We start from the raw sequence: 12,350 nt of genomic DNA, 5'->3' as shown, positions 1-12,350 counted from the left end.
AATTCTCACATACCCAGCTGGTACAGCACACAGACAGCAAAGATACGTTTCATTAACCCCTTGCCCAAAGCCAGGTTCACTGCATTTTAGTTGAATCCACTGCACGTATTCCAAACATACCAGACCTTTGCTTTAACTCTTAATCTAATGTTCGCAGGAGGAACATGGCTGCATAGGCCATTTGATGGTGTTGGTGATAAACTGAGGTCCAGGGCATTGATCGGTATCACCCGATAAGAGAAGGCATAGAGTTATTATTTGAGATTCATTTGAGATTTCAGACTGGCTGTTGATGCTCGTTTTGGTTTGTGCCTAGGTGTTATGAAAGTTTGGTATAAAACATTCCTTCCAAACCCAAAAGTGTCAGCATGACTGAGAAGTTGCTGAGAATTTACAGTTATTTCATCTAGATCGCAGCTGCCGCCATGCCGAACTTGCCGGCCACCATTTTGAGTGAGTATGAGGTGTGTGTGTGATAGCGTGTGTGAGTGAGGGTGTATGCATCACCTGGTAGAAGAAGGCTAGTGATGCTAATAACCAACTCAGTCCATCATCAACATTAGGGGATATTTTCTTTAATAGAGAAGACAGATGAAGGATCATACCAGTGGCACATAGTCATTTGATATGGAACAGGTTTCCTGGTCCACTTTTCAGAAGTCACAGACACAGTTGTGTGATTTGCTGAAAGCATACATTTAGATATTTTCATTGATCTGAGATGTGTATTTGTCTGGTCTATGAAGTCAGGAACAAGGTCAGATACAATCTACGTCAAAGAAAACCTTGGGGATTGGTGACTGATCAAAATGAGATGTAATTTTTTTTTCACTGTTAACTTGACCTCCATAGACACGGATGCACCACAGGAGGAAACTGCACAGGAGAATGTCAGCGGCACTTTCAGGACACTGCATTCTCTTTGACAACCGAAGCGGGAATTGAGAGTTGATGTAACCAGTTTGAAATCAGGCTTTACTATCTGTGGCAGTGCAGCAAATGCATTGACATGAAAACTAAAAGGGGGGGGGCACAACATTGTTCAAAACGTCTGGGAATGGTTTGTTAAAACTGGCATTGAAGGATCGGTTAGAGCGGGCGTGATTAAAATGTCTGTACCCACGACACGCTTTCATGTCAGCTGTGACCTAGATAAACCGGCACACTGTGTGGTGACTTGGTACGGTCGGAAAAGTACCTCGCTGACACAATACAAAACGCCAGGCAGATGAAGGTGAACTGGTAACAACGCAGAGTGGACTACTGGAACCAGGGTTAGGGGGTGACACTTCTCTAACCCCAAGAGGAACTTTGCCATAGTTGTATATTATTGGATTGTATGCACTGACTGCATTGAAGGAACACATCAGAGGCAACAACATATATTCAGGACATATCATGTTCAGCATATGAACATCTATATTATTGGATTGTATCACTGGGGCAATGAATACATGCAAAGATGACAGTCCCTCGGTATAATGGCGTAGGTTGTGAGCAGAGAGAAGACAAAGTTAATTCTAGACATGAGCTTGAAATTGGGTCACTCCTCTGGTCAGGATTCTTTATTTGATTTGTCTATTTATTCTTGATATTGGAATTTATTTGAGACCAGTGGGACCATAAGAGATGTCCCAAACGGAAGATGATGAAGTGAAAAGATCATCCGCTTCCTCTGACCAACTGTAAAAGCTTGTGCAAGAGTCACACAAACATTACATCGTTATACTACAGTCGCTGTAGCAGCAACACATTACTCCTTCAGCCAAGTCATTTTCAATACGGCTCCACTGCGATATGTTGATGGGATGCTCTGTTCCGTTTAAAAGCTCAATTAATTCAGGTTCATTTGGTCTCCTACCGATTTGAATGGGATCGCTATGTAACATTGTTCTCGGCTGTATCAGTTCATTACCTGAATAATGTCCCTCAGCCACCAGATGGCAAATGTGATTTTAAACAGAACATGCTGCCCGAAAAATAGCACACTGAATACATTCTTTGTATTCTTCGGATTTCAATGCCCTCATACAATTGTGTAACAGCCCCATTTTCAGACACAGAGATCCAGCTATGGTGTCTTCAGCCCAGGCTTTTTAGGCTGGGTTCAACAGTGCCGTGCAGTACATTGAGAACAGACCTCTGTTCACTCTACCCTGGATCATATCCCAGTTTCAAACTCGGAACACAAAGGCAAAATATGAGACGACAGACTGGATTCGGTGTGATTGGGTAGCGTGCACGGACTGAACCGTTCGGGAGTCTAAAGATGGTGGCCTAATGGTATATCTGTCAACAGCTATACAGCATCAAACCCCTTTGCCTTGCGAGTCAGGGTAATGCAAGGACAAGTTCATAGGAGGCGCATCTCTGGACACTGCCATAGCTGCGTCAAAGCAGTCGCTCACGTTGTGGGTTGGTTCAGCCCAGTAAAGAACTCTGTGTTCTCTATTCGTCCCATATAGGCTACATAATCATGTGGGGGCATTATCCCAGGTGGGGTTATTGGGGATTAACTGGATTAAAAAATGGTTTGCACTGTAGACCGTTGTGCGACAGACGTTGGGAATGCTTTATTTGCAGTGTGTCGCAACATGGGAGCAGGCAGCCAGGCATTTGATATGTAGGCCGACGCAGTGCTCAGGGACCTCAGGCTGCAGCAAGCAGATACGTGGGGGAGGGCAGGGAGACAGGGAGAGTCGTCCTTAACATGACCCAGTGAGCACCAGAGACTGGGTTGCTCTCTCCTCGCTCGCCCTCTGCTGCGTAATCGCTGGGGGAAAGCAGTAGCTGCGGCTGGCACAGATGCCGCTGCTGCCAAGACTAGAGCGTACAGCATTAACACATGCTCATCTGTACCGCCATGCGTGTTTACATAGCACTGCCTGGGTATGCATATCTGGGTCAGCAGAGAATGGGTATGTATTCTACCTCTCATTGCTGGTCGCTGACACCATTTATTTAACTTCCTTGCATATCTAATCATTTTCCCTCGCCCCCCTCTCTGATTAGGATGGAAGCCCACAGCTGGTCACACCCTTGATTTGTCCGGTTCTCTTTAACATTTACTCTTCGATGGCTAATATTGAGCAAGGCAAGAAATCTTAAGTGGGGATTTTCAGCCTGCCAACACATTTTTGTGGGGAATTTCAGCACAACGGGACATTTCTCTTTGGGTAAATGCATCTCCAGTGAAATGGACTTGTCACTGTGTGAAGCCCTAATATAACTAATTATATGAAGATAATATAGGTTGACCGCAAAAGTGACTAGTTCTACCAAGCCAGTCCCCTTCACTATGTCCATCATTGTAACACTGGTAGGACAGGTGATAACAATTTCAAGTATGGTCAAAACTGTACTTGAAATGTTATATCACCCCACTGGCTTACTTTATTCAAAGTTGGTTTAGAAAAACAATAACATTGAAAATAGCTCCACCTCCTGGAATAAAAAGACAGCCATACCAGAAGAATCTGAACCATAGAGTATACCTCAGCACAGCTCATTCTTAATAAACCTATCAGGTGGTAGAAATACAACTGGATTGACAAATATTGCCATTTAATGATGTACGGTTCAAATAATGACATCTAATATCCTATTAAAATCATATTTCCCTCAAGTATGTTTTGCTGCGTAGATGACTATGTTAAAATACTTCTGAAATGGCATGTCAGTTATGACAAATTGTGGAATGCAAATGCATCTTAACTTGAATTTGTAGTAGATCAAACAATAAATTGCGCAAAAGTCAAATCAGGGGGCAGTGTTGTCCACATTTCTAATAACAAGCATGGCACAAACTAATGTATTGTCTGACTGTAAAACAAAATGATACATTTTGATCTCAATGGCTTGCAGTTTTCCTATAGCTTGACATTGACTACTGAAAATCTGTTTCTTCCCTGCAAAACCACTGGTCTGAAACTAAATACATTTTCTTGACAAAGTTTATTTTAGCTTCGGATAAAAAGTATTCATGAAAGTAAGATCTAATAAATAGACTAATCATACTTGTCAATTATTACAGCAATTAAGGATGGCAAAAGGCTTATCATATACATTCTGCACTAAGGTTCCCCGTCTACTGAAAACAGAGAACCAAAACAATAACTTACAATTCACCATCCCCCTCAATTTATTGTTATTTGATGTACAGTTGCATATAACCTGTACATCCAGATTTTAGCATAGTTCTTGAAGATAAGCAGAGGAAGAAAAGTTTTAAAAGTTAAAGTAAAATTGGCTCTTGATTATAAAGGAACCATACCAAGTGCTTGTGGTATCTTCACCCTATATATTGTCATTGTACACCTGAAAGATTTTAACCCGTAATTTTTTGGGGGGAAAGCACAAGTTACTTACTTTAGAAAAAACTGCCATCTGAAGCAAATTGAATTAAGATGTTTCATGTGTATTTTTATAACGCATCTAAAATGAACAGTCACTTTCTTCAACTCATAGCTTAAAAGACTGAGGTAATGTTTACTAAGTCCTGAATTACAGCACACATGCCTTTTTCATTTGGAAAGCCAACATACAAACAAAAAAACACCCAAAAACTGAGCATAATATTAATCAAGCTTTACGCCATATTTCGTCATTTAAGACGAACAAAGAACTTGAATACATATAAAAACAGTTTTGTAGAACTAAAGCACTGGTTCCATTTAAAACATAACCCAAAAACATGGCACTGATTTAAGTAATATTCACAAATCTGTGAGGTTTTAAAAACCGTTTTGTCAGTACATCAAAGAAAATACATGGGAAATTCCCTTGAACCTTGACACAATTTCACGATTTAAAAAAAATGGTTAAATGTTATCACATAAACCTACAGGAAAAAGGTGAGGTTTAACCTCATCGACATGTCTTGGATTTAGTAAAGATAGCAAGGTCAAATATGACTCAAATATCCCAAAAGACCAAATAGCATTTTAAACAAAGGTAAAACATACTGTATGTATCCATTATTCCTTGCTAAAATTATTTGGCATCATACACCTTCTCTTGTTTCTTTGTATCTGGTTGGTCCATGCAGTATAACACTTAATAGTACATTTCACCTGTGTTTTTCATCTCCTCTTCTGTAGGCAAACATTGAATTCTGTGGGAGCAAAACACATCCCAAATGAGAAAAGTAGAAGAAAATGTCATGTTAAGTGTTCACATTTCCTCATTGACTGTATAAAGAGGAAATCAAGGTAAAAAAAGGTCATTACAGTTGTATTAGGCTAATTTAATTTAATTCAGAGGGGGCAAAAACTTGCCATGTTAAAATAAAATAAAACATCCAGGACACACAAGGAATGAATGCCTTTACAATTATAAAATGATTTCATTCATGAGCTCATTCTACCCATCCTTTTCATCGTCACTCACCTTTAAATCACTGATCCTCTGACTCCGGCTGTGATTGCTTGATACATTGAGGCTCTCCCGTGGTTTCATTGTCATTATTGTCAACTTCATCATTGTTATTTTCATCATCTTTGTTATCGTTGTCATTGTTCATTTCATCAGTGACGACATCCCCTTGCTCTTTCACTTCCATCTCTGCCTCACTGTCGCCATGTGTCTCCTCTTCGCCGTCACTGAAAGGGTCAAGGCCTTTCTCTTCCCTCCTGCTGATCTCCGCAAACCAGTCCCGCACCTGCTCATAGCTCATACTGGACTTGGCCACCAGTTCATCCAAATCTTTCTCATTTAAGACCTTATGCTTGAGGTAGTGCTCCTTTAAAATCTCTTTACCCGTCTTGACTTTGATGGTAGGGGTTGTTTGTTTGCAGGGGTATGGCCGCCTCGTCCTCCTGGACCAACCTCGAAAGCGTTTCCGTGGCTTCTTCTTAAGTTCACCTCCGTTCATTGCCTCGTTAACTTTTCCACTCTGGTACAAGTAGTACCACTTCAGGTTGCTGTTCTTGCAGGCATACCGGGTGTCTCCAAACCAGTTAACAATGTAGGTTCTGGGTAACCCGCTCTCCTCTGCCATCTTGTCGTACTCTTCAGCAGAGGGCCACTGGGTACGAACAAAGGTGCTTTTCAGGACGTGGAGCTGCTCTGGGGTTTTCTTCATTATCTTTCGGCCGCTGGGTGGAGTCTGAGCCTCTTGCCCAGAGGAAGGCGCTTTGATCCGTTCACTCTCCGGCTCCTCTGTGCCATCAGAGTCCACTGGCATTTTTCTCCTCTCCGAGAACCAGGCGTCCACCTCTCGCCTAGTCAGTTTAGTCTCCATCCTCAACCTACTTAGCTCCTCATCGCTAGGTGTGTCAGACTTCTGGTAGCTGGCCTCCAAAAGCAGAAGCTGCTCCGGAGTCTTTTCCTTGAACTTCTGAGGTGTGAAGTCAGGAAAGGCGTGGCGGAACTTGATTCGTGGATCATAAATGGGCCCTTGGGTTGTCGGAGAGGATTCACTGGCTTCGTCACTGGAGTCGATCACAATGGCTGTGCTGCTGCTGCCGTCGTTACTGTTGGTGCTGACTGAAATGTCATTTAAGGCAACGCCGTGGTGGTCCTTTGAGTTGCGTTGGTTATAGCGTGTATCGCTGAACCACTTCTTTATTGCTCTTTTGGTGAGGTTAGTGACCTTCATCAACCGAGAGATTTCTGCCTCAGTGGCAAACTGTCGTCTCAGGTAACTGGCCTTCAGCTCTGCTAGTTGCTCCTTGGATTTTTTAGGCCGTGCTCCCAGGGAATCAGGACTGAGTGGAGAAGCAGTCTCAGAGGTGGAGGGTTCTGGCACCTTACTGACACTGGTTCTGGGGTTGGGGACCCCAGCTACAGCTAATGTGATGGGTGAGGCCACAGGGACAGCGTTGCCACCCCCTACCTGAGTCAAAACCATCCCTGGTTGCCCTACAAGCTGACAAGTCTGAAAGATGGACTGCAGGCCATTGGCTGCTGTTGCAAAATTGGCTGGGATGACAGTGATGGTCTGTGGCACCGCCTGCACTGAGCCGTTAAACTTCTTTCTCCTGGCCTCCTCCACCTCCTCTGGGGTCCAGCTCACACCGTGCTTCAGCCGCTGAGCAGAGAACCACACCTTTATCTGCTCCTCTGTGAACTTGGTTTGGGCTGCTAGACCCATGATCTCTGACACAGATGGGTAAGGGAACCTGTTGTAGGCACTGACCAGCAGGACATTATTGTCCATGGCCCCATTGTATGTGGGGATACTACTGACTGGGATGAGGAGCTGGGTCTGGGAGGTCTGCTGATTCTGTAGGGCAGACAGAACTTGAGCTAATGTCCCTGGGGGAAGCATTGTGGAAGAGTTACTGGTCTTTATTTGGAGCACGTTTGGGCTGTTGACCATTATGCTCTGCTGAATAGGTTGAACGGTCAGAGGGGTCGACACAGACACTACATTGGGGGTGACAGGAGGGGGGACCACCTCCTCAGTCTCTTCCTCACCATCACTCTCCACTTTAATGACACTGTATTCTGCCATTTTGTATGACCCTGTAAACTTCTTGGCCTCAGCCCTACTCTTGATCTTCATGATTGGAGTTTTGCTAAGGGCAATACCCTTACAGGATGTGTCCTCATCCTCCTCAACCTTAACAAAACTGCCATCAAAGGTCAAGTCATTGACTCTCTGCTCAAAGATGGTTTGATTGTTGCGCTTCACCATAGTCCTGGTGAAATTGTCTTCTCCAGGGTGATGGCGTGCATTATGCTCCAACAATGCATCATACCTCTTGGTGTGAAAGTCACACTCAACACACACATAAGATGAGTTTAGAACTATATTTGGGTGCTCAGTGTCCACATGCAAGGTAAACATATTGAGCTGTGAGGTCTGAAAGCTGCAGTACTTGCACTCATAACCTCCTTCTGCCGTACTCGAGTCCATAGTTTTAATGAAATGGTCGATGGCCTGCGAGTCCTCCTCATTCGGGATGCTTTCAGTTGAGTTTTCCACAGGACAGTTAGCGACCCCCTCCTCAGCCTCTCCGTCTCCCTCTGTAACGACCTCCATGTCAGGGTCTGAATCCACCATTTGAACAGGGGGGACCATGCAAGGCGTTGTTGATTTTCTTCTGCTCGCCATTATCTGTCTTATCTGAGCTTGTGTTGAATATATATCTTTTTTTTAATCTAAATATTGATTCAGGACTTGTTGCTCCATTCAGGCACTCGAACTTGAAAGTTGGCTTATTCTTAAATCCTGCAAGAGATAGAGCCATATTATGTGCACATAATTGAGAGAGAAATTCAAGGTCTAAACTATTTACATGAATGCCTATCTACTAGAAAATTTAGAGGGGGGGCTTTACTGCAATATATACTGAGCAAAAATCTAAATATTTCAAAGATTTTGCTGATTTACAGTTCATATAAGGAAATCAGTCAAATACGATGTGAGCAAATGAGTTGAGAAGGGAGGTAAAGGCAAAAAAAGGCCATGGTAGCAAAGTAAATACAATATAGCAAGTAAAACACTGGAATGGTAGATTTGCAGTGGAAGAATGTACAAAGTAGAAATAAAAAATAATGGGGTGCAAAGGTGCAAAATAAATAAATACATAAAATAAATACAGTAGGGAAAGAGGTAGTTGTTTGGACTCAATTATAGGTGGGCTATGTACAGGTGCAGTAATCTGTGAGCTGCTCTGACAGCTGGTGCTTAAAGCTAGTGAGGGAGATAAGTGTTTCCAGTTTCAGAGATTTTTGTAGTTCGTTCCAGTCATTGGCAGCAGAGAACTGGAAGGAGAGGCGGCCAAAGAAAGAGTTGGTTTTTGGGGGTGACCAGAGAGATATAGCTGCTAGAGGGCGTGCTACAGGTGGGTGATGCTATGGTGACCAGCGAGCTGAGATAAGGGGGGACTTTACCTAGCAGGGTCTTGTAGATGACATGGAGCCAGTGGGTTTGGCGACGAGTATGAAGCGAGGGCCAGCCAACGAGAGCGTACAGGTCGCAATGGTGGGTAGTATATGGGGCTTTGGTGACAAAACGGATGGCACTGTGATAGACTGCATCTAATTTGTTGAGTAGGGTATTGGAGGCTATTTTGTAAATGACATCGCCGAAGTCGAGGATTGGTAGGATGGTCAGTTTTACAAGGGTATGTTTGGCAGCATGAGTGAAGGATGCTTTGTTGCGAAATAGGAAGCCCATTCTAGATTTAACTTTGGATTGGAGATGTTTGATGTGGGTCTGGAAGGAGAGTTTACAGTCTAACCAGACACCTAGGTATTTGTCCACGTATTCTAAGTCAGAGCCGTCCAGAGTAGTGATGTTGGACAGGCGGGCAGGTGCAGGCAGCGATCGGTTGAAGAGCATGTATTTAGTTTTACTTGTATTTAAGAGCAATTGGAGGCCACGGAAGGAGAGTTGTATGGCATTGAAGCTTGCCTGGAGGGTTGTTAACACAGTGTCCAAAGGGCCAGAAGTATACAGAATGGTGTCGTCTGCGTAGAGGTGGATCAGAGACTCACCAGCAGCAAGAGCGACATCATTGATGTATACAGAGGAGAGTCGGTCCAAGAATTGAACCCTGTGGCACACCCATAGAGACTGTCAGAGGTCCAGACAGCAGACCCTCCTATTTGACACACTGAACTCTATCAGAGAAGTAGTTGGTGAACCAGGCGAGGCAATCATTTGAGAAACCAAGGCTGTCGAGTCTGCCGATGAGGATGTGGTGATTGACAGAGTTGAAAGCCTTTGCTAGATCAATGAATACGGCTGCACAGTAATGTTTCTTATCGATGGCGGTTAAGATATCATTTAGGACCTTGAGCGTGGCTGAGGTGCACCCATGACCAGCTCTGAAACCAGATTGCATAGCAGAGAAGGTATGGTGAGATTCGAAATGTTCGGTAATCTGTTTGTTGACTTGGCTTTCGAAGACCTTAGAAAGGCATGATATAGGTCTATAGCAGTTTGGGTCAAGAGTGTCCCCCCCTTTAAAGAGGGGGATGACCGCAGCTGCTTTCCAATCTTTGGGAATCTCAGACGACACGAAAGAGGTTGAACAGGCTAGTAATAGGGGTGGCAACAATTTCGGCAGATAATTTTAGAAAGAAAGGTTCCAGATTGTCTAGCCCGGCTGATTTGTAGGGGTCCAGATTTTTCAGCTCTTTCAGAACATCAGCTGAATGGATTTGGGAGAACGAGAAATGGGGAAGGCTTGGGCAAGTTGCTGTTGGGGGTGCAGTGCTGTTGACCGGGGTAGGAGTAGCCAGGTGGAAAGCATGGCCAGCCGTAGAAAAATGCTTGTTGAAATTCTCAATTATGGTATATTTATCAGTGGTGACAGTGTTTCCTATCTTCAGTGCAGTGGGCAGCTGGGAGGAGATGTTCTTTACAGTGTCCCAGAACTTTGAGTTAGTGTTGCAGGAAGCAAATTTCTGCTTGAAAAACAGATTGTTGTAGGTGTGGTGGGACATGTATATCAAGTTTAATTCCACTAATACGCAAACATTAAGTCGTTGCATTGTTTCCACTGCCATGACTAAACTCCACGCGCAACATTGATGCTAGTCTTTAAATAGCGCGAGCGCTGTACAAAACACGCTTAATATGTGGCTGTTTATACTGTATGCATTCTAGCCCAACGCAAGTGGATGTGAGAAAACTGCAGTATAAAACATTTGATTCCTAAATCGTGGAATATTGATAATACTTCTGTATCATTAGCCTACTAACTACCAGTGTGTTTAACAACTTGTCAGTCAGTTACACTGCAAAGAATATTCATCTATTAGTTGTCCCCTTGTGCCTCTGTCACGAGTGTACGGTATGTTGCTGTTTTTTGGGGGGGATGGGAGTATTTTGCAAAAAGTGGGAAATGGTAGTCAAAGCTTATTAATGGCAGCTATTACGTGAATGTATGATTAACTTCGCATGGTGTTCATTTTATTACATACCCGTGCAGATAACTGTCGTTTACAAGCATCTTGCAACAACCACTTAGCTTCCAATCTGACTGCTGATGCGCCTTCTTCCGCCTTTGCCGTCGTTCCCTCACCAACAAATGCACTGTCGACTCCGGCAGTGGCACACAGGCGCAGCAAGTCCATCTGTTGTTACCATAGACGCAGAGCAGAATAGTGAATGCGCCGAGATTCGTTTGTTTTTTCACTCCCTTTCCCTTTGCCTACAAAACGTCGCCTTGTTTGGTTTGTTCATGCATTAAAACCGACCTAGATGTAGGCATCGATAGCTCATCGAATCTAACGAGTCATTTTTTTCTCCCAGAGCGTCATGACAAATATTTTACGTCATAACGTCATCGTAAAGCGACTTCCTCCATGGGGGGAAAAAAATAAAAACCACCAGAGAGGAAGAGGCTCATTATATAAATAATCTTTGAAAGAATTGATCTCTTCTCAATTATCCTAAAAGCCCATAATTTTAACGTGAAATGTTGGAAAATTATCAAATAGACCAATAAAATAAAGTCATAAAGGATGTAAATAATATGCAATTAAATCTAATTATATTTGTCAGATGCACCAAATACAACAGGTGTAGACCTTACAGTGAAATGCTTACAAGCCCTTAAACACTCTTAAAACTGCAACAATAAAATAACAGTAACAAGGCTAAAGTTGAAATTAGAAGTGTACATACACCTCCTCCTGACAGAGCTAGTGTAACTGAGTCAGGTTTGTAGACCTCCTTGCTCGAACACTCTTTTTCAGTTCTGCCCAAAAATGTTCTATAGGTTTGAGGTCAGTTAGGACATCTACTTTGTGCATGACACAAGTAATTGTTCCAACAATTATATACAGACAGATTATTTCACTTATAACTCACTGTGTCACAGTTTCAGTGGGTCAGAAGTTGACTGTGCCTTGGAAAATTATGTCATGGCTTTGGAAGCTTCTTATAGGCTAATTGACATAATTTGAGTCAATTGGAGGTGTACCTGTATTTCAAGGCCATACCTTCAAACTCAGTGTCTCTTTGCTTGACATCATGGGAAAATCATACATACCACTCAGGAAGGAGATACGTTCTGTCTCCTAGAGATGAACGTACTTTGGTGCGAAAAGTACAAATCAATCCCGGAACAACAGCAAAGGACCTTGTGAAGATTCTGACAAACAGATACAAACATATCTATATCCACAATAAATCGAGTCCTATATCGACATAACCTGAAAGGCCGCTCAGCAAGGAAGAAGCCACTGTTCCAAAACCACCATAAAAAAGCCAGACTACGGTTTGCAACTGCACATGTGGACAAAGATTGTACTTTTGGTGAAATGTCCTCTGGTCTGATGAAACAAAAATAGAACTGTTTGGCCATAATGACCATCCTTATGTTTGGAAGAAAAAGGAGGAGGCTTGCAAGCCAAAGAACACCATCCCAACCATGAAGCACGGGGTG

At 43.1% G+C, this 12,350-nt stretch overlaps 1 protein-coding gene across 1 annotated transcript; it reads right to left on the bottom strand.

Annotated features, from left to right (window-relative positions):
- Window positions 1-3,935: 3,935 nt before the first annotated feature.
- LOC124011994 (zinc fingers and homeoboxes protein 1-like) lies at window positions 3,936-11,237 on the bottom strand. The gene is made up of 3 exons (XM_046325318.1): window positions 10,882-11,237; window positions 5,389-8,176; window positions 3,936-5,113 (listed from the first exon to the last, which is right to left on the bottom strand). The coding sequence occupies exon 2, from the start codon at window positions 8,057-8,059 to the stop codon at window positions 5,396-5,398; it is 2,664 nt and encodes an 887-aa protein (XP_046181274.1). The 5' UTR covers window positions 8,060-8,176; window positions 10,882-11,237; the 3' UTR covers window positions 3,936-5,113; window positions 5,389-5,395.
- Window positions 11,238-12,350: the final 1,113 nt, after the last annotated feature.

The sequence above is a fragment of the Oncorhynchus gorbuscha genome, linkage group LG24 (assembly GCF_021184085.1).
Source record: "Oncorhynchus gorbuscha isolate QuinsamMale2020 ecotype Even-year linkage group LG24, OgorEven_v1.0, whole genome shotgun sequence".
Taxonomy (NCBI): domain Eukaryota; kingdom Metazoa; phylum Chordata; class Actinopteri; order Salmoniformes; family Salmonidae; genus Oncorhynchus; species Oncorhynchus gorbuscha.
Note: the sequence above shows the minus strand (reverse complement) of the source record. Positions and strands in the feature narration are given on the sequence as shown.